Source organism: Mus pahari, chromosome 10, assembly GCF_900095145.1.
Source record: "Mus pahari chromosome 10, PAHARI_EIJ_v1.1, whole genome shotgun sequence".
NCBI lineage: Eukaryota > Metazoa > Chordata > Mammalia > Rodentia > Muridae > Mus > Mus pahari.
Genome location: NC_034599.1, coordinates 106,920,078 through 106,942,596, shown reverse-complemented (window position 1 = coordinate 106,942,596; position 22,519 = coordinate 106,920,078). Strand labels below are relative to the sequence as shown.

The 22,519-nt window shown below is 42.0% G+C and overlaps 1 protein-coding gene and 1 pseudogene across 2 annotated transcripts in view; one reads left to right on the top strand and one right to left on the bottom strand.

The window, feature by feature from the left end:
• Positions 1-22,519, top strand: part of Pdcd6ip (programmed cell death 6 interacting protein) — a 55,361-nt gene that overhangs the window by 18,995 nt on the left and 13,847 nt on the right. Inside the window, exons 6-12 of one of the 2 annotated variants that reach the window (XM_021208056.1) lie at positions 1,205-1,305; positions 3,370-3,486; positions 8,550-8,772; positions 10,214-10,337; positions 14,077-14,254; positions 15,907-16,018; positions 16,813-16,982. In XM_021208056.1, coding sequence (XP_021063715.1) covers positions 1,205-1,305; positions 3,370-3,486; positions 8,550-8,772; positions 10,214-10,337; positions 14,077-14,254; positions 15,907-16,018; positions 16,813-16,982 — 1,025 coding nt within the window. Of the gene's footprint in view, positions 1-1,204; positions 1,306-3,354; positions 3,487-8,549; positions 8,773-10,213; positions 10,338-14,076; positions 14,255-15,906; positions 16,019-16,812; positions 16,983-22,519 lie in introns of both variants that reach the window. The other variant, XM_021208055.1, reaches the window with a different exon arrangement.
• LOC115064907 lies at positions 22,111-22,238 on the bottom strand (annotated as a pseudogene).

Here is a 22,519-nt window from a genome sequence, read left to right as displayed (position 1 = left end):
GCCAATTCAGGGGGATTGCCATGACACTGAGGTAACACTGTGTTACTTAGTGAGTTCCAGGGTACAAAAGTCTGGAACTCTGTCCACAAACAAAACAAAACACACAAAAAGTTCCATATGTGGGGATTTATATGTATAATCATAGCTGTTAGACTTAAACTGAGCTGGAGGCCATCCTGGCCTACAGACTGAGACTACTTTAAAAACTGAGGAGGGGTGAGGAAGGAAGAAAGGAGCCACTGATGAAGAGATAGAAGTCAAATGCTCAGTATCCTTTTACTTGACAATGCAGTGCTTTCTGGAGTGTTAAAGACAGACAGACCGTCCTAGCCATTGCCACTACCTTCTGTTAGGGAATGGTCATGCCCGAGGATGGCTGTCAGGACTCTCCTTCTGCAGCTGCCAGCAGCCATTAGTCTGTTCTGTGTTTTTTGACTTGTTTATGGAATTACTTGTTTATTTACTTGTTTAGAAAGGGATTATGGAGCCTGGCTTGGCCTCGAACTTGCTTTATAGCCAAAGATGGCTTGGAATTTTTGATTTTCCTGGCTCTGCCCAAAGTGCTAGGGTTATATAGATTGGCACCATCATGCTTTGCTACCTGTGGAGTAGTTTTTGTGCAGAAGACTAAATTTCATCACTTTAGACTTCTTAGATGTATAAATTTTACTTTTGTCTTTTTTTTCTTTTAAATGTGTATGTTTATTGTAGATGCTTTATATCTATGTACCACTATTGTGCTTGGTACCACTGGGTGCTAGACAGTTGTGAGCTGCCATGTAGGTTCTGGGAACTGAAACTGAGACCTTTGGAGGAGCAGCCAGTGTCCTTAACTACTGAGCCATCGTTCCAGTCCCAGATATATACATATTTTAAAAAAATGATTTGTGTCTGTACCACGTCATATATCGGGTTATGTCATTTATTTTATTTTATTTTATTTGTGTGTGTGTGTGTGTGTGTGTGTGTGTGTGAGAGAGAGAGAGAGAGAGAGAGAGAGAGAGAGGTCGGAGGTGGGGGGAAGGGGAGAGAATGCAGGCGCATGTGTGCCATGGTGCTTATGGGAGGCCAAAGGAGACTTTGAGGAGTTGGTGCTCTCCTCCACCCTGAGGTCTGGAGATGACGTGCAGGCTGTCAGAGTTTGCTTGCTGGCCCTTGTCTCGTTTATTTCAGTTATAATGATCAGTTTACCATTTTATTTCAGATAAGATGAAAGATGCCATCATAGCTAAGCTGGCAAATCAGGCTGCAGATTACTTTGGCGATGCTTTCAAACAGTGTCAGTACAAAGATACTCTCCCCAAGGTCAGTTACTGCCTTCATAGACGGTTGGTGGTTTTGCATGCGGGGATATTTTTATGTATGAGAAACAAGTTGAAAAGTATGTTTTAACAAGTAAATGTGGTATTTTAGTGGACACATTTGAAGAATGATGCATGAGCTGTTGTTTTGGGTGATGCCTTTCTATTAACTTTTTACTGAACTTCTTTTCCTGAGCTGAAACTCTGGAAAACTTTGGCCATCTGTCTTCATCTTGTTAGCATTCTGGTTGCTGATAGCTTTGGGAGAAGCATGGAAATGGAGCATTGGCGACTCTCATTTTTAGTTATCCTGTTTTCTTACGGATGAGCCTTAAAGCACAAAACCAGACACAAAAAAAGGAACAGAAAACCTAAATCCATCTGATTCCTTGGTTAGAATTAAGTTTTACCAACTGGGATAGCAAATTTGGTTGCTAATGGACACGGAAGGAAAGGCAGCTGTCCTGACCACGTACTACGGGAAGCATTGTTTTACTGTAGCTCTTCTGAGGGGTAATGGCTTATAGATGACAAAGCGTGTACCCGAATGTGGGCACGAAAGATGTTTTAACTGCTCTTCCTCACAGTTGGGCAAGAAATTGCTTATCTGTGGTAGTTTGAGGACTTTTTAGGAGAATCTGTGACTTTATGTTATTCAGGAATCTTTATAAATTATGAAACTGCAGAAAACATGGGGTACAGTTAAAAATAGGCCTAAGGTACCTAATAGTACCTGAGCAGTGGAGAGTATTGTCAAGATGTGGGGATGTAAGACACTCCAGGCTTAAGATTATTGCTAGGCACTTCCCAGCACCTAAGAGACATGGGGACCCACCCATAGCACTGCCTTCATGCCCCCAGTTTAGAAGTCTGCTCAGGATCCTAGTGTGTTAGTGCCATTACTTAGATCCTCTCTCCATGGATAGCTGCACAGGGCACTGTCACATCCTGTCGCATCAATGATTCAGTCTGACCACAGTCCTGTCATCTCAAAGACTTGGACACCATTCTGCTGCATGCCTGTGTCTCCTGAAACATCTTTACAGAGATGCTCCAGCCTTTTTGAAGTGCCAGCAGTTTTAGACTGTGATGTCTTTGAATTTCTCCTTTCACTGAGTCTCCTGAAGTATTTTCATATCCAGTTCTAACTGGATGTCTGCAAGAATTGGCTTAAGAGTGCTGGGGTTTTTCTTTAGCAGACAGAAAACACTCACGACAATAATTTGGTTCTTAATAGAACACTTATCTAGTGTATTCATTGGTTTTTAAAAATACCATGTACTTATAAAAACAGTGAAATTGCAGGATAAGACTCGACAATTTGGAAGAGCCCCTAGCAATATCATGGCTTTCTTGATTTATGTTTGGATTTAAGTATATTAGACTATAGTGATTTCAAAAATAAATTAGGGCAAAGTTAGACTGTATTGTCACAATAATTAATGCATTTGTATGTCTGGGATGTATTTTTGAATATATAATACTGAAATGTTAATAATTATATGATACTAAGTCATCTTTTATTGGCTACCATAATCTTTATACAGTCTCTTAGCATATGAGTTTAAGTGAGAACTTACCTTACTGTCTTTTGTCTTTTAAACACGATGCAACAGTCAGCTCTAGAGCAGTTTCATTAGTATATGTGAGTAACGGTGGTGTAGGTACCTGAAGGCTGGGTAAGGGGCTAAGAAAGCATTTAAAGCCGGGCTTGGTGTCCATTCCCACAGGAACTTCCCAGCTCTTTCTAATGCATGCCTCTCTTCCTGTAAACAAAATGCTGATTTTCTGACTCCATAGAATAAGCTTTAAAAAACCTGAATTGGCTTCATTTAACAGTTTAAAACAAAGACAAACCCTAATATTAACTGATAGAAAATTGAATTCACAGATGGCAATTCCTGAAAAACCAGGAGGTCTTCTCTGCTCACACCTAATGACTAACCTATCTAAACCATTACTGGGTGATTGTAATTTCTGTCTCCTTCTCCTTTCTCTTCCTGCATCCTTGTTGTCTGTGATGGTTTGTGTGGTTGGACTTTCCCCTGGTCAGTATTTTTATTTCCAGGAGGTATTCCCCACCCTGGCTGCAAAGCAGTGTATCATGCAGGCCAATGCTGAGTACCACCAGTCCATCCTGGCCAAGCAGCAGAAGAAGTTTGGGGAAGAGATCGCAAGGTTGCAGGTGAGTCTTTTGGTGATAAATGTTTAGGTAACATCCTTCTCCACACCAGATTTGCCCATAAGCACATTTCCCATTTATTGTCTTTATCAGCAGAGGCAAGTGATGGTTTTTATCTTTATATTTTCCCCAGAAACATGCTTTGTAAAATCTTACATGTGTTATCTAAAAATTGCATTTAAGTTTTTATTCCTTTCTCTTAATTTGTCTCTGCTTATTTTAATATAAAAGTGTTCTACATTAATTATTTGCTTAGCTTGTGTCATAGGCTGGTAAACTGGCGATTATAACCCCACAGTTTTAGAGGGATATGGGGTTATGCACTCTGGTCTTTTCACTGTGTGATTCTTTTCCTTCTACATTGTGTGTATGGGGCAGGTACCCTTGCCCTTGTCCTTGCTGTGTTTGTGTTTGTGCGTCTTTGTGTGTATACCTAGAAGCCAGAAGTCCATGTCAGGTGTCGTCTTCATCTAAATATTACCAAAAGATGAAAAGGGAAGCATACAGCAAAGCCCTAAATAGGGAACGTGCAGGACCGATGTCTTTCTGTGTCCTCTGCAGGGTGGCTGCTCATAGGGACATTAGCTGACTGTGTGGTTACACTGTTTGGATTGGACAAGTGTCAGCTTGTACCACAGCTGCCTTCACCCAAGTCACTCTCCTCCTTTCCTACGACGGCTTCTGCCAAGCTCTTTGAGCCCTGTAACTGTGTATTGGGCAGGTTCTACCTACCATCCTGAGATTACCCAGTTCCCCAGCCCTCTGGTGCCTGATTGTCCAGCTGTGGAGTGCCCCCTCAAGTATGTCGATAATGTGGCAAGTGAGCACAGCTGGGCTCTGTACTGGTGTATCTGTCGTCATGTTAAAAACCCTTAGAGGCATGTGGCCATGGATAGCCTGCTGGAGCATCAGAGTACTGCTGCTAGGTCAGTGCCATTGAGGGCAAGTACATGGCTCCAGAGATTGATCCACACACTGTATCAGACCATTCTCAGATGCAGAGTCAGCATCTACCTCCCAGTACACTTCTGCCTGCAGGCTTGACATGTCAGACATAGCCTAGCGGTCTGTTTCTTCGGGACTGCTTCTGAGGGTTGTGTTTCACCCTGTGGAAGCTTGACTTTAGGCTCTGACTTCTGCTCCTTGTTCTCAGGCCCTTAGGGTAGCTCAGCTCTGTAGTAGATTTCTACTCAGGGTGGCCACCAGCTGTCATTGGTGTTGTCAAGTGAAAAATCGGAGCTCCTCCCGCTACTACTGACCTGGAAGAGCCACTTTCTCACCAAATCCTGCGTCTGGATTTGAGCATCTGATAAGAGTGGGCTCCTCCTGAGGCAGGATTGACAGTCTCTCTCACCAGGGTCCAGGCTCTCCCTGAGCCCCCAGGACAGGGCTGGCATACTGTCTGACCGTCCTTGCTGTCCTTGAGTCCATTGGTCAGTTTCTGATATGTTTCCTCATCCTCTCTTTGAAAGAGTGTTTATTTTTGACTCTGTAACACACAGCGACTTCCAACTGCCTCCCCTAGAAGCTTTGTGTGGGTGTTTTATTACTGTGGTTGGTTGCATCCTTAAAATCTTAGGCCCTCCCTCCCTCCCTCCCTTCCTCCTTTCTTCTCTCACTCCTTCTCTCCCCACACCCTCTCCTTTTTTTGAGGCAGGTTTTCTCTGTGTAGTCCTGGCTGTCCGGGAAAACTCTTTGTAGATCAGGCTGGTCTTAAACTCAGAAATCCGCCTGCCTCTGCCTCCTGAGTGCTGAGATTAAAGGTGTGCACCACCACTGCCTGGCCTAATATAGTTTCTTTAGCATGGAATTTTCATTATTTTTGGGCAGTACTTCCTTAGTAAATTTGGGAAGTTATAATACTCATTTTTGTTATTTATTTATTTTGAGACATAGTTGTTTTTTTTTTTTTTTAAAAGGTTTATTTATTTTATGTATGTGAGTACACTGTTGCTCTCTTCAGACATACCAGAAGAGGGCATTGGACCCCATTGCAGATGGTTGTGAGCCTCCATGTGGTTGCTGGGAATTGAACTCAGGACCTCTGGAAGAGCAGTCAGTGCTCTGAACTGCTGAGCCATCTCTCCAGCCTGAGACATAGTCTTATCTAACCCAGGTTTACTTCAAACTCTCCATGTAGTTGAGGATGACTGTGAACTCCTGATCTGCTACTTTCCAGCTCCTAAGTGCTAGGATTAAAGGTATTTCTCCTCTTCCCCTCTTGCTTAAACACTACTTGATTCATGTTTTCTTACAAATGGGTGGTTCAGAGTTGTGTCTTGTGAGATGCCTTTTTATTTACTTGTGTTTGAATATGGCTGATTTTCCTGGATGGCCTTTTGCTTTCTACTACGGTTGTGTATGGGTTTCTCTGGTCTTTAGAACCTTGATGGTGTGGGAGGGACTTGTCCTCTATACTTGTGCTTCGGTCTCTGGGTGTGTGCTTATCTGCCTTCTCATGCTTTAATCCTTCTCTTCATCTCTAGCATCTGGTAACTCTCCCCTTAGGACTGGGTAACCTGACTCTTGCTCGGTGCATGAAGCCCTCAGTATCCCATCTTTTTCTTATGGTTTCCTGTTAAGTTAATCAGTTGGTGTTGGTTCTGTCTTGGCTGGTATCTGTTTTACAGTGCTATCTATCCGTTGTTTGTGATTTAATCTAAGCAGTTCCCACTAAGGATGGTGCTCTGTATGGTCCTCTTCTCCATGTTTTCAGGATCCCTCAAATTAAGGTTCTCTCTGAAGAAGTGTTCAGTGAATTTACAGATCAGATTTGGTTTGCATGTAGTTAAGCTTGTATTTTCCTAGACTATAGTGAAGATACTTGTATGTCAATCCTTCTTTCTCTATAGTTTCATATTGATCTTAGATGTTTTAAAGTGTAGCGTATATTTTGTATGTAGTTATTAAGAGTAGATCTATTTCCTCTGTTACTTCTTCGCATTAGGGGTTGAGTGTTTATATTTGCCGTATGTATTTGTCTCAGGTACTACTTATGAGATATACAGTTTAGCAACTCTCAGTGTATCACCTGTAACTAAGTTCCTTTTTTATACCTGTGATTACCTGCTTGTCCTATTGCTTGCTGTGTCTGTGATCATGGTGACTGGTGGCTTTCACTTTCTGCTTTTAGGAATAGTACATGTTTAAATTAAGCATAGTGAAGATTTTTATTATGTTTAAAGAACTGTGTATCTGTTTCTGTTCTCTTAAGATAACAAAAAGGAACACTGAGCCAGGGTGACGCCTCAGTGGGTAGAGGCGCTTGCTGCTGAGCAAGTCCAGAGTTCATGTGGTGGAGGGAAAGAACTGACTCCCGAAAGTTGTCCTTTGACCTCCAGGTGCACCTGTATGCATATACACACAAAAATAAATAAAAAATGAAAAAGCCACCAGGTGGTGGTGGCTCATACCTTTAATCCTAGCACTCAGGAGGTAGAGGCAGGTGGATCTCTGAGTTTGAGGCCAGCCTAGTCTACAGAGTGAGTTTTAGGACAGCTGGGCTATACAGAGGAACCCTGCTGTCTTAGTTGGGGTTTTACTTCTGTGAACAGACACCATGACCAAGGCAACTCTTGTAAGGATAACATTTAATTGGGGCTGGTTTCAGAGTTTCAGAGGTTCAGACCTTTGTCATCAAGGTGGTAACATGGCAGTGTCCAGGCAGACATGGGACTGGAGGAGCTAAGAATTCTACATCTTTATCCAAAGGCAGACAGGAGAAGACTGGCTTCCAGGAAGTTAGGAGGAAGGTCTCAAAGCCCACCTCCCCAGTGATACACCTATTCCAACAAGGCCACACCTACTCCAGGGCCACACCCCCTAATAGTGCCACTCTCTGGGTCAAGGCCAAGCATATTCAAACTACTACACTGCCATGAAAAACTGGAGAAAAGAAAAGTAAAAGAAAAGAGAGAAGAAACAAACCATCAGGGCGGTCAGTTTTCTTATCCTCCAGTTTGGGAGGCTTCATCCTCAGTGAATTACTTGTGTTGCCTTTGGTCCTGCACTGAGTCAGTACCTCATGGTGCAGTGTGCAAACCGTTTCACCTTAGGCCAGGATGCAAGAGAGGGCAAGTAAGAAGCTGGTTCTCTCCATCCCTTCATGGAGTACCTCCAGTGTTTGGGTACCTTCTATGAAGCTGCACTTCTAAAGCTTACATTAGCCTCCCATAAACCAAGCCTTTGACCTGTGGACTCGTGAGATGCTTGTCCCAATGATGAACATGGGGTACTTTATCAAAAACTTTGACATTTTTACATTTAAATTTGAATATTTCAGAGAATTGTGTAAGCAGATAGTCTAGTATTAAACCATTTTATGTAATGTGGTTTTGGTGTTTTAGGCTCGCCGTGTCATCATGTGTCAGAGTTATATAGTTCTGTATAAACCCAAAGATCTGGTAAATTACACTGACTGTGCTGTTCAAGTCTTTTTATCTTTTTATTTTTTTTAACGTAGTCCCAGTATGGAACTCCACATTCAGCCAGGAATGTTAAAAATCTTTGCTATGGATTGAGATATCAGCACCTTATAATCGCTTACATGGCTAGTGTCATACACACAGCTATTAAGTTTTGTAGCTTATAATGGTAGATGTTAAAACAAGTACTCGTTTCATTCCTGACAGTTACCTTATGAGAATTGTTGGTGTGGAGTGGGCATATCTCTGATTGCTGACTTCTGCTCATGTTAATGGTGTGGAGGGGCTGCATCTCTGGTTGCTGACTTCTGTTGTTTCAAGACCTTTGTCTTGGGCCCCGTAAAGGTGTCAGTACTTCTAATTACTGCTAATAGTTGTATAGCTTGTGGAAGTTACTTAACATCCAACCTTCATTAGTGTCAGGATATGTTAATTGGCCCAGTCTTCTTTTACTGCCTTGGCAGCTCATTTGTGTATATTTAGGGACGGTTGCTCTCCCCCCTTGTAGTCTTGGGTGCTTTGTCATGGAATTTCCAGGTTGTCCTGCCAGGCATAGCACTGGGAATTCTGAGAGCTTAACAAAAGCTTGGTAGAGAAAGTGTTCACCTATACACAAACTCTCTCTGTAATGTTTCCTTTCAGCATGCAGCAGAACTGATTAAGAATGTGGCCTCTCGCTATGATGAGTATGTCAATGTGAAGGACTTTTCTGACAAAATCAACCGTGCCCTTACTGCAGCAAAGAAGGATAATGATTTTATTTATCATGACCGCGTTCCGGACCTTAAGGATCTGGATCCTATTGGCAAAGCCACACTTGTGAAGCCCACCCCAGTCAATGTACCCGTCAGCCAGAAGTTCACGGGTACGTTGTGTTCTTCATGCACTTTAGTACAGTTATGCTTTCTCTAGGTCCTCTGTCCCCTTCCCTCCCTTCATCTTTTGCCGTCATAGTCATAGGCCCTAAAAATTACTTATTTTATTTTCCTTTTTTTTTGAGACAGGCTCTCTGTAGCTCACTCTTGTAGACCAGGCTGGCCTCGAATTCTCCTTGCCCTGCTTCCCAAGTGCTGAGATTAAAGGTGTGCACCACCACTGCTTGGCTTTTATTTTCCATGAAGAAAATGATGCTTTGGTGTAGCCTTCTCTTTTGTCTAGGCTGAGCTGTGTGATTCATGTAAAATCTCACATTCTTTTTCTAATACTTAGATTATAACAGTCATTTATGTTGTTTAAAAGAAATGTGGGAATAGACATGGTGGTGCATCCCTGAAATCTCAGCACCTGTGAGGCTGAGGCAGGGGTCTGAGGTTGAGGCCAGCCTGCCCCACAGAGTGAGCTTGAGGCCTAGCTTGGCTATAGGATGAGTAAGACAAGCAAACAAACTGCCAGCTAACTGGACAAGAGAGGGTGGGAAAGTTAAGTGTGGTGTCTTCTGTGAGGTTCTCAAGGGGAAAAGTAAGCAGGCACATATAACCAGATGGATGTTTGAGATAAGACTCAGGCCTGTGACAAGCCAGAACATTTTGTTAATGGACATTTGCTATATTTAAGATACCATTACTGAAAATAAATGTGGTTATTTATTTACTTACTCATTTGAGATAGAGGTTTCATGTAGCCTAGCCTTCAACTCACTGTGTAATCTAGGTTGGCTTTGAACTCCCAGTTCTCCTGCTTTAGCCTCCTAAAGGTTGAGATTAGAGGCATGAGACCCATACTTGGATCAATAACTTTTAAACCAGTATCTTTCTAGGATAGTATTTGCAATAGATCAGTGTTCTTATAGCCCTCTTTTGATAGTGTGAATATATGTAGTATATGCAGTATTTTATACCTTCTAGCAGATCTCCTGGATAATATTTAAGTTCCTGGGAAAGAATGGTTATTGAACTTATTTTTATTTAATAAACAGAAAGTGTTTACCATATGCCAGTGATGGTTAAGCACCAAAAGATGAGTATTTGTCTCTCACAGCAGCCATGTGGCTCAGGAACTACTATTGATGTCTGTGCCCCTGATGAAGGTGCTGAGGTCCAGGTGGGCTTTCCCTAGGGTACACAACTAGGAGATGATGAACCTCATGGTCTGTCTGTCTAATTGGCAAGTGAACAGTACCGCCAAGATCCCTCAGTTGATGACATACAATCAAAGGGAAGCGGTCACTGCTCCTGCCCATCAATGTGGTGGACTAGAATTCTCTTCACTGCTGCTGTTGAGTATGATCTTGTGATCTTATGAATGTAGTCATGTCAGTAGCTTGAGTTGATTCCATATATTTACTTGGATCTTCTCCTGTGTTTTAGATTTGTTTGAGAAGATGGTCCCTGTGTCTGTGCAGCAGTCCCTGGCTGTGTTTAGTCAGAGGAAAGCTGACTTGGTCAACAGATCAATCGCTCAGATGAGAGAAGCTACTACTTTGGCAAATGGGTAGGTGGCACCTGGCTTTCTGAACTGACTGACAGGTTCTCAAGTTTGTGTTTTGAATAATTTATGAACATTTTTTTAGTTATTAGTTTTTCTTTTTCTTTTTTCTTTTTAGTTTTATGAGTTTGGAAATGAATACCAAGCAGACGTAGACACACACACACACACACGCCTTTCTTATCATTTTATTAAAAGTCTTAGGTAAACTAGAGTTGGAAGGAATGGAATTGCAGAAAAAAAGTAAGCATATTTGACTCCTATTTTGTATTTTGAGATTGACTGAGGCAAAATGGGTAGAAATGAGTCCTTGAAGATGCACGGTCCAGGCTGATAAGATGGCTCAGCAGGTAAGTACTTGCTGCCAAGCCTTCTGATCATGTTCTGTTCCTGGGACTCTCACTGTGGAAGTTGACTCCTACAAGTTGTCTCTGACACATGTGTACTGTGGGAGGTGAGTGTCCACATGCATACTCAACAAAAATAAATACATGTAGTAAGAAGACTCGTGGAACTGTACTGTAAACCAATTTTTATATTAGATTAAGAAAATATTCTGTGGGTTAAACAAATTAGGTGTAATTTACACATAATAATGTACCCATTTAAAATGTAGTTTATTCAGTCTGCTGAGTGCAGCTGTCCATGTAACGACTACAAAGAGAACATAACCTAAATCAGTCCTCGCACCTCCTTTCCTTCAGTCCCTCTTCCTTGGTTCCTGGCTACTCTCACGTGGTCTGTGTGCTCTGCAGTTTGCCATCAATGTAACACTAGCGTGTGATTTGTGCCCATCCTCTTTTGCCACATTATGCACCGTACATGATGTGCCACTAGCAGTGCATGCTGCACTTGCCGTGTACTGTGGCCATTCTGTCCATTGCTGTCACATAGTGACTACAAGGTGCATCCTGGGGAGGAAGTCTTTGCTTTGGCTCATGATGTGTTGGGGAAGGCTTGAGGGTGGGAGCAGCTGGCCATAGTACCAGGGATATGAGGTGGCTGGTTATGTTGCATGGTCAGGAAGTAGAATTGGGCTATGACTTCTATAGCTTGTCCTCCATTAGTCCATGTCCTTCACATGGGCCTCACCTGTAAGGTTCCACAACTCCAAAACCATCTCCAGCTGGGACCAAGTGTTGAGGATAGGACCCCAGGGAGGACTCAGCTCAGTCAGCCCATAATCCTCACTATTTTATCATGTGACAGAATACTGTGGAAACTACTTGAGGGGGGGTGTTTTAGTTTCTTTTCTGTTGCTATGATAAAGTACCTTGACAACAAAAAGAAGGTAAAGGGTTTATTCTGCTTTAGAGTAAGGGTATGGAGGGTCCCTGGGATTAATCCCAGCTTTTGTGTGTTAGGTGCATTTCTACTACTGTGTTTTCTCTACCACTCTCAGTCATTTATTGCCTTTCCAAAACTTAGGTTTTCCTGAGGTGAGGGAGATTGTTGAGTGGGCACAGGCATCTGCCTTCAAGCCTCATCACTTGAGTTTGATCCCTGCATGGGAAAAGCAAGAACTAGCTCCTGTAAGGGTGCCATGTGCGTCTCTCCTTCATACATACATTTAGTTTTTCTTTTTAATCATCTTAAAAAAGATCTATTTTAAAGTCTTTTACTGTGTTTGTTATAAGTATATTTTAAATTACTGTAGTATTGCTTGTATGTATGTATGTATGTATGTATGTATGTATGTATGTATGTATACCATGCTTGTGTAGCCAGTGGAGGACAGAAGAGGGCGTCAGATCCCCTGAAGCTACCTTTATGGATAATTGTGAGCTGCCATGTGAATGTTGGCAACTGAGCCCTACTGGGTCCTCTACAAGTGCAACAGGCTGCACCATCTCTCCTAATCAGCATTGTCTTTAAAGGATTCTTCATGTGTTTTGGATGCAAATCCTTTGTTAGATATGCATTTTTTTCCCAATTTTGACTTTTCATGTTTTCAGTTAAAGATTATGTGAATTTTGCCTTTTTTTGTTTATGAAACATTTGTATTAGGTCCTCCCTCTCTCTTTCCCTCCCTCCATTTCAATCCAGAGCCTCATGTATCCCAGTCTGGCTTCAAGCTTCATATGTAGCTGAGGATAATCTTGAATCCTGATCCTCTTGTTCTGTTTGTAGAAGGCTGGGATGACAGCTGTGGTTTGTGCTGTCTTAGGAGCCAACCCCAGGTGTGTGTGCTAGGCAAGGACTTACCAACTGAGCTCCATCTCTAGCCCCTTGTTACTTGTCTTGTGGTTATCACAGAAGATTTATGACAGCTCTGGTTTTAGGAGCTATCAGGGCAGTGTGGCAGGCGTGGCTCCATCCATGGAACAGTGGTTGGTGGAATCATTTGTTCGTATCTTGGCAGAAGGGGAACTGGGCTCTTAATTCTTCCAAACTTGTCATCCCTGACCTACCTGGTTATTGCCTAAAGGTTTCACAACTTCTCCAAACAGCGCCACTCCCTAGGAGCCAACTATTAAAATATGTACCTGTGGGGTCATTTTACATTCAAGTCATGACACAGGATTTCACTCTGTAGCTGAGTGTGTGCCACTATGTCAGGCATAACAAAATGCATTGACTTTTATATGGTTAAATGCAATCTGAGTTTAGACAAAACCATAAGCAGTCCATCTTATTATATAGCCTTTTACTTGCTTTTTTGGCATTGTGAATGGTAAATAGGGGTAGATTCCTCTGCCTCTTCATGTCAGTGAAAAGTGACTGAAGAATTTTATGGCGTTATTATACCATAAAACCCAGAACATGGGAGAGTCTGCAATTGATACTTTGATCTCCTGTGTCCTTTGATTTTTGTTAGATATAAAATTATAACAGTTGTACATTATTGCTGATTTGTGACAGCATAAAAGATAAATATAAAAGATCACATCTTAATAGATGTAATTTCTGGTGATAGGGTATTGGTCAGTGATAGAGTGTTTGTCTCACATGCTTAAGGCCCTGGATTCAAACTCTAGCAACACAGATCAAAGAGTTTCTGATTTTAGAGAGAATTTAAGTTTCACCTGTAATCCAAGACTATGGTAGATTATTTTACCTGCCATATTGCCCCTCTCCCTCAATTTTGTTTTAAATATTGAGACAGTTTCTCTGTGTAGCCCTGGCTTTCTTGGAAATCACGGTGTAGACTAGACTGGCTTGGGACTCAGAGAACCCCTCCTGCTTCTCTCTCCTCAGTCCTGGGATGCTCAGGGCATGCACCACCAAGCCTACCATTTTTCTTGCTTTTTGTCTTTAATTCTGAACTCTGAACTTAAATGTCTCAGTTTGTAAAGTTTTAAAATACTTTTTTGAAAATTTATATATGCATATAATGAATTTTGTCATTATCTATCCTCTGCTTTCTTTCTCCAGCTCCACCACCCAGCCAGCACATCTCTCTCTCCCCAATTCATTATTTTATTTTAATTATATTAATTCATTGATGTTTCCCACTTATTTTTAATAGAAGTCATTGCTAACTCCATTGTTGATTGGGGTTGATAAAAGTGACTGCCATTTATTATTATTATTATTATTATTATTTTTGCTTTTTTGAAACAGGGTTTCTTTGTTTTAGCTCTGGCTGTCTTGGATCTTACTTTGTAGACCAGGTTGACCTTGAATTCAGAGATCCACCTGCTTCCCAAGTGCTGGGGTTAAAGGTGTGTGCCGCCACCACCACCTGGCTAAGTGACTGCAATGTAGACTTGCATATGACACAACTTGTTTCCTATTTTTGCAGAGTATTGGCTTCCCTTAACCTTCCAGCAGCAATTGAAGATGTGTCTGGAGACACTGTACCTCAGTCTATACTTACTAAGTCTACATCTGTAGTTGAACAGGGAGGCATCCAGACTGTCGACCAGCTGATAAAAGAGCTACCTGAGCTGCTACAGAGAAACAGAGAAATATTAGAGGAGGTATGTTTGAAAAGACTTCTCCTGGTGTCCAGTAGGATTAGGACTCAAGGTTCCCAGGGAGCAGTGCTCAGTACCTGGTTGAGATGCCTGAGCCTTGCTTTCCTTTTAGCTTCAGGAAGAATTCCACTGAGTGACAGTGAGCCATTCTTTGGGGAAAATAAATGCATATTAGGTAAATCAGTCATCTGACTGTGGCATAACTAGTCAACTGTGGAGATCAAACAAACTGTTCAGGTATAACCCTTCGTAACTAGTCATTTCTTTTCTGTATAAACATTGGGTTCTGTATTAGATATCAGAGTTTGATTCTGGTATCCGAGCTGGCCTGTAGCCAAGGATGACTTTGAACTTTGGGTCCTACTGCTTGTACCTCCTGAGTTCTGTGATCCCAAGTGCACACCCTCACAATGAATGCTTGGGGACTGCACACAGGGCTTTGCACATGCTAGGCAGGCTATTTACCAACTGTGCTGCAGCTCCACACCTGGACTTCAGGTTTCTTAGTAAACGTGGAATCACACTTCTCCTGAGTTAAGATCTTAGGGGCCGTGATACATTCCTTAAACTAACAAGTTTGTTTGTTTTGTGGCTTTTTTTTTTTTTTTTTTTTTTTTNCTAGGCAGGCTATTTACCAACTGTGCTGCAGCTCCACACCTGGACTTCAGGTTTCTTAGTAAACGTGGAATCACACTTCTCCTGAGTTAAGATCTAGTTTATTTAATATACTTCCTTATTTGGATTGGTTGGTTGGTATTTTGGTTTGGTTTGGGTGTTTTTTTTTTTTTTTTTTGAGACAGTGTTTTTCTCTGAATAGCCCTGTCCTGGAACTCACTCTGTAGACCAGGCTGGCCTCGAACTCAGGGATCCATCTGTTTCTGCCTCCCAAGTGCTGAGATTAAAGGCTTGTGACACCACCACCACCATGCTTACTGTACCTGTTTTTTGTGTGGTGCTAGAGACTGAAGATCGTGTGCATGTTAAGCAAACACTACCATTGAGCACTCGGGTTTTTTGTTTTGATTTTGTTTTTTACTGAGAAAGATAATAGCTACCCTTAACTCTGACTATGTCGCACACATGCGTGCATAATAGAATCCAGTATCTTGCACCTGTTAAGCAAGCTCTCCACTATTACTGAGCTACCTCCCCAGATCAAGTTTCTGTCCTGTTGTAACTCAGATTTCCGCAACAAGAATGTACCACATTTTGTACTAAGCTGATGTGGTGGCTTACATCTATAATGTCAGTTCTTAGAAGGCAGGAAGATCACAAATATGAGGCCAGTATGGGTTATATATTGAGACCATTTCCAACAAAACAAAATCTACATAGCAGTTAATTAGTGGTATTGAAAATTTTCCACCTCATTAGTTATTTTCTTTATTTGGTATGATCATTAAGACAGGAACAGGCCTGATGGCTTAGACCTATTATCCCAACACTCAGGGGAATGGAGGCAGAAGGACTACAGTAGGTGTGAGGCCAGCCTGCTCTACATAGCAAGTTCTGGGCTAGCCAGGTCTATGTAGCAAGGCATTCATAAAATCAAACCATATGAACAACCCTCTTAGACCTCATAAACAACAATACACGGTTTGAGGTTTCTTTTTTTAATGCTAACAATGCTGTCTCAATGATTTTTGCTTCCTTAGTCGCTAAGATTGTTGGATGAAGAAGAAGCAACTGACAATGACTTAAGAGCCAAATTCAAGGACCGCTGGCAAAGGACTCCATCCAATGACCTGTACAAGCCTTTACGAGCAGGTAACCATGGCATGAGTGACCTGCATGCAAGGGAGTTCCCATTTAGTCACATAGTTTTAAACTTAGACTCAGTTGTAAACTCATTTCTTACTTAGCTGTGTATGAATAATGAACACCCAGGCATTTCTCCTTAACAAAGATAAACAGTAGTGAAGCTCATTCAGGTTCTCTGTGACGGGTGGAGTAAGCTGGTCCTGTAAGTCTCAAGCTTTCCCAAGCCCCGTGTGTATTTTCAAGACACGCGTGAAGTGATAACGTATGATCTGGTAATTCCCTTTTGACTTAGTAGTGAATCCTAGGTGATTAAAAAAAATGAACCTTAACAACTACTTTGAAATATATTATGCTTTTAAAGAATTTGACTATTAAGATTTGTGCTTATAATAAATAATATCTTCATTTTAGCTAGAGATTTTATTGCTGTTAGATATATCTGAAAATGGTTCTATTTTTCTTTGAAATGAGAGCATCCCTTGAGAGAGGAGAACTATTTCAGTGAGTTGTACCCTATTTTGGCATGAATAATTTCTTTCTGTATTTATGAGTTCTAGAAAGAAACTAGACAAATGTCAGTTTTCTTTCACTGGGTAGATGTTAACAAAGTGACTACAAATTACTGTACCCTAGCTTCACAAGTAATTTTGTTTTATTCCCTAAATCACAACTTCACAGATAGATAGAAGTTGAGGTCTATTGCTTAATGAATTAGGGCCTAAGAAGGGGAAGGAAGATCAAGCTGAGGACCAGAGCTTTAAAAATCTAGTCTGCTGAGTTTTGGAAACTCTCTTCCCCAGAGGGAGCCAAATTCAGAGCCGTTTTAGATAAAGCTGTGCAAGCGGATGGACAGGTGAAGGAGCGCTACCAGTCCCATCGAGACACCATCGCACTTCTGTGTAAGCCGGAGCCAGAGCTGAATGCCGCCATCCCCTCTGCTAACCCAGCAAAGACCATGCAGGGCAGCGAGGTGAGAAGGGAGAACGTGATATGGGTGGTCCTGTGTTTATGGGACTCCGTTCAAGTTGCTATGTAGAGACTGCCAGGGTCTTATTGTCAACTCAGAGCCAAAGGGGGCTTGAGGTGCAACTTCATGGAAGACCACTTGCTTAGCTTGCAACCAGGCTTTGGGTTTGATTCCAAGTACCACATATTCTTGTATGATCACACACAGACACATAAACACATATAGAAGTAAATCAGGATTGTTATATCAAAACTAGCATTCTGTACATTGACTGATAATGGAGTTATAGATTAATGTCCTGTTGGAATTTTCATTTGTTGAGTTACATTTGTGAGCTGGTATTTCATATGCTAACAATGATTAAAACTCTGATTTTTTTTAAAGAGGAAAGCTTAGAAAGGACAGAAACTTCCCTTGAGGTGAAGAAGATGGGAGCCTTCCAACCTAGTTTCTTTTTTCTTTATGATTTTCTTCTGGCTCCCATTATATTCCACATGGGGCTGGTTTGAAGGGAAGATTGGCAAGGTGTGCATGTCAGTAAGTGGACAGCATCAGGATGATATTTCTAATGGTGGTAGGAGAGAGGAAACCCACAGAGCCTCTGGTTAGGGAAGTCTTAGAGAGGAGAGAAAATGCAGGCAGAATGTGGTGGTGGTCATTGTAAGGTTGGTTGTATTACACTAGGATAGAGGTTCCCTGATGCCTAGAAAGTAAGTCCAGGCAAGTAAGAAACACAGTGTATTGAAAAGGTACATTTCCAGACACCATAGATTTCTAAAGTTGTTAATGCTGTTATTTCTCTTTGTATAGAATAATTATATATATTCTAGCAAGACTTACTTCGTGAGATACTGTGTTAAGTACTTTGAAAAATTAGCAAATGAATATAGCCTTTCTTTCTTTATCTCAGCTTGTCAGTGTGGAACCTTAGTCATATAAAAAGATGACAATGATTGGTTACAAGTTTATAAACTCAACAGGCAAAGCATAAGGGGTCGCTGTTGGGATTTAGCAGTAGTGTGGGGCACCAGTTTGGGAGTCTTCTTGGGAAACAGGTACACTTTGAGAACAGAGGTAGAATAAATGAACACAGGTAAGATTCCTCATGGCCGTGTTCATCTGAGTGCACTGATAGAGGGTGTGGAGGGCAGAGCAGGTCCCGGGCAGCACTCAACAGCAGGAGAGCTGCAGAGCAGAGTGTCTAAGGGATCCAGGTCTACAGGATAGGTGGACCAGGAATGCCAGCTACATGCCTGGATGTGGTCAGAGCATGAGGATGTGAAGAGCAAGGAATCTAAACACGAGGATAGCCCCAGGGAACAGCAACAGGATCCCTAAGCCCTGCCCTGCAGGGCTGAGGATTAAACCGGGGCCTGGTGCATATTATACAGGCATTCTACCACTGAGCTGTGTCCCCAGCTTACTCCAAACCCCCTTTCCTAAGACAAAGTCTCTCTACATGCCCAAGCAAGCCTTTAACCTGTAGAGCTGCATCTCCAGCCCTTGGCAGGTTTGTTTGTTTGTTTGTTTGTTTTGTAATTTTAGAGAAAGATAGCTGTGGGACATATCTTTCTTATTCTTTTTGGACTCTTCTTTTTTCTTTCCATGCTGAGGATTGAAACCAAAGGTTTGTTAGGGTCTACAGTCCCAGACCATTGGTGTCTTATTGATAAATTTATATGGATTGATTTCTCTTTAATGGAAAAGCAAAAATCACTTGTGCTAAGCAAAATCAGAACTAGTAAGCCTTTATTTTTTGGTAAATTTATTCATTTAAATTTACAGTGGCTTTTTGATAATCTTTAATGCTATTGCATACAGAGGTAAAGTCTTTTATAATCAACACTAAGTTATTGTATTGAAGCTGGATTTCCTGACAGAGGTGCAAAGAAAATGTTCAGCCTGCTGTGCTTATGCACCATGAGCCTCTGTTAATTAAGAAGACATCATATGTTATCAAAGCTGTTTCAGACTTTTATCATAAAATATGATGATAGTTTTCCCAGAGTGTTCATGGGAAAACATTGCTGTTTGAAAGCCAGGCATGGTGGTGCATGACTAGGTAGAGACTTATGAGGTCTCTGAGTTCAAGGTTGACTGGGTCTGCATAGTGAGATCCAGGGTGGCCAGCCTGTATGATGAGACTCTGTCTAAAATATATGTGTTTCTTGTTCTTTTTCTTTGGCTCTCTTTCTTTTGTTTGTTTATTTTGACTTATTCCAGTTTGTTTATGTTTTATTTTATTGCTTTTCATTAGATGCCTGTGTTTTAAGGAGAGATAGGAAGGGTATGGATCTGGATGGATGGGGAGATGGAGAGAAACCAGGAGGAATTGGGGGAAGGGAAACGGTAATCAGAATATATTGTACGAAAAAGATCAATTTTATTTAAAATCTTAGAAATATTTATTGTCTATTTTTTTTTTTTTTGATCTTGAGAGTGTCATAGATGAGTGCAATGCGTTTTGATCCTATCCATAGCTCTGCTTACACTCCAGTCCTTCCAGTGTTCCCTCCCCAAGGCTTCTTCTCATTCATGTTGTCTTCTATAGTTACTATCACAAAATACATACATACATGTATATGTAAAATTAATGTTTCTAATTAATGTTTCCTAATACTCATAGTACATGTGAGACTGAAAATATGGGACAGATACACAGTAGAATTCTTATTTTCGTTTTTTTCTTCTACTAAACATACTCTTTCTCAGAATCTATCCTGATTAAAGTCTCCCTTCCCTCTACTCCTCCCAGTTCCTTGCCCCCTTCCCCCTCCTTTCTCCCTCAATAGAAAAGAACAGGCTTTAAAGAGATAATAACCAAACATGACAAAATGAAATACAGTAAATTCAAGCAAAACCTTTTCTCTTGAAGTTGGACATGGCAACATATCAGGAGGAAAAGAGTCCCAAGGGCAGGCACAGGAGTCACAGGTCTGTACTTGGTGTTCTCTCAGTCAGGCGTCCCGTAAAGCACTACGCTAATAGCTATCACATACATGCAGAAGACCTGTGCAGACCCTGTAGGCCCTGCGCCTGCTGCTTCAGTCTCCCTGAGCTCGTGCACCTAGCCCATTGATTCAGAGGGTCTTTCCTCCTAGTGTCCTCCATCCCCTCTGGGTCTTAACAGTCTTTCCACCTCCTCTTCTAAAGGGGGGATTTGATGGCTCTCTCCACATAATAGTGTCTGGTTGTGGATCTCTCTGTCTGTTCTTATCTGCGCTCAGATGAAGCCTCTCTGCTGATTACCGGATAAGGTACTGATCTGTAAGAATAGCATGATATATATCATCAGGAATCATTTTAAAAATCTATTTCCTGTTTTAAAAACTATTGATTCTTGATCAATGTGAGTTTCACATGTTGTACCCCAGTCCCACACATCTCTCTGTCCTCTCGTATCTGCCCTTTGCCCTTGCAACTTCCCGCATAAAATAAACACACAGAATATAAAGCATAGAAAATATCTTTGTAATGGTAATTTTAATATAAACATATGCAGTAAATATTGCAACTGTTTTTCTTTATCCTAGCTGATTCCCCAGTAATGGCACATGGAGACAAAGATTTATTTAGTCAAGCTTTACCTGGGCAGTCATTGATCTCTCTTTTAATCCTCTAAACTAATCTGGTTAACTCCCAGCCAAAATCCCGAGATACTTGTATTTCAGTATTGGTCTGGCCTTCTGGGCTTCAGTTACGTTCTGCCTTGATGTTTCTCTGGATACCTTCCTCATGTCTGAGCCAGCCTTACTCACCTCACATTCCCTCTCCTGGCTGGTAGAAAGAACTTCCACCCTATCCTCCCTACAGATCTCATCGTGGAAGCTGTAGTATATAACAGCGTGTCTCACACTATATCCCTCTGTCTACACATCTTCACTTGCAAATGTTCAGGGCAATGAGTCATTGGTCTGGCTTGAGATCTCTGGCTTCTCACCATCAATATTGGATCCTAACGGGGCGTCTTCCCAATCATCCTGTGTTGGAATAGATTTTGGACTGGCCACTCACAACAGGCTCCTCCTCTCTACTCTTGTGTCTCCACTTCCATCTTCATAATGGTCAAGTGTGGGCTGTGAACCTACCTCTCCCCTTGCTCTCCTGGATGCCAGAGTGCCATCATCATGTTGCTCAGGGAAGGCAGAACACAAGCCAAGATTGGGGTAGCGGGTAGTCCCAGCCCGTGTTTCCCCGGTGTGAAACAGCAGGGGTTGGGACACGTATTGTGGTCCACAATTCCATGTACCCAGATATCACCGGGGACCTTGAGGAGTTGAGAACGATGCTTCCCAGCCTCTTATGTATTCAGGTACTGCCAGGGACCATGAGGAGTTGAGAACGAGGGTCTACAGGCCCGCATTTCCTCTATGCATCAGACAGGAAGGGGATGGCTGAGCCCAGGATGGGGCAAATTCTACTCTGTTCAAGTGAGTGCCGAAAGTATAGAGGGGCTGGAAGAGAGGCCTTTCCCGGGAGATTTAGGCTCAGCTCTTTATGTCCAGGCCCTGCCCCCTTCCCTTCAGTGATCATTGGTGGAGGACCTTGCTTGCCCAGAATGTTGTATTGTTATGGAGGATGTGAATGCATACTTACTCAGGGTGGAAAGGGGTTAAATACCTTTTGCAGAAAGGGATGCCCAGGAAGGGAAGCTTATTGGATAAACACTCGGGGCCTACCTAGATACTACTCCATTAGCAGGGAGACCTCTAGGTTTTACTGCTACGTGACAGGTTATCATGGTCCTCTCAATGGGATGTCGTGGTTATGTGTTCCAGGACAGGTAGACTGTGGCCGGAAGCTGGCTCTAATACCTGCCATTCTCAATTATAAAAATTGCTGGGGTTTTTTAACCTGCTTCAACCTTACCAGGTTTGTCTGGTGCCATGGTCTCCTTGCCCCCCACTCAAGCTGCTCTACTTCTCTTTCTCTTCCACTGTCCACCACATACTTTTACATTGTGGTAGCTCCCTCTGCAGGCTGGCAATGTGGCTGGTGTGCCTCTAGGTGCCATCTTGTGTCCTTGCTGTGTGGTGTGGCAGCAAGCAGGTCTCTGTAGCTCACCTGTGCAGTGCTCTGGAGGGCAGGTCCGTCTTCCTCCTGTGCTGTGCTGTCTGGATTGCATTGATTTTTATGAGTCCTAGGCATAGAAAAGCTTTGGCTACCAAGCCAGGCATCAGGCTAAGATAAACAAAGGACTCTGTCCCTGACTGATATAAAAACACCACCAAGGTGTCTCTTGACTCATTGTCAGGGATGTTAAATCTATTTTCATAAAAAGAAAAACAAAACAAAACACCAAAAACCAACCACGTAGCCATTTGCGACATTGTTGAATTGATAAAGTTTTGTGATATACACTTTTTCCAGAAGCCAAAGTTTCTTGGTTCTGTGCTGTGGCAAGATCTTCCTTTTCTGATCTGTTAACTCCATCCTACCCAAGGAGGTTTTTACATTTGTATTTTCTTTAAAGACTTTCCACTCTACCATAACTTTTCCTTGTCTCAGACCCAGCCGTTTCTCCATTCTTGCCATATCAG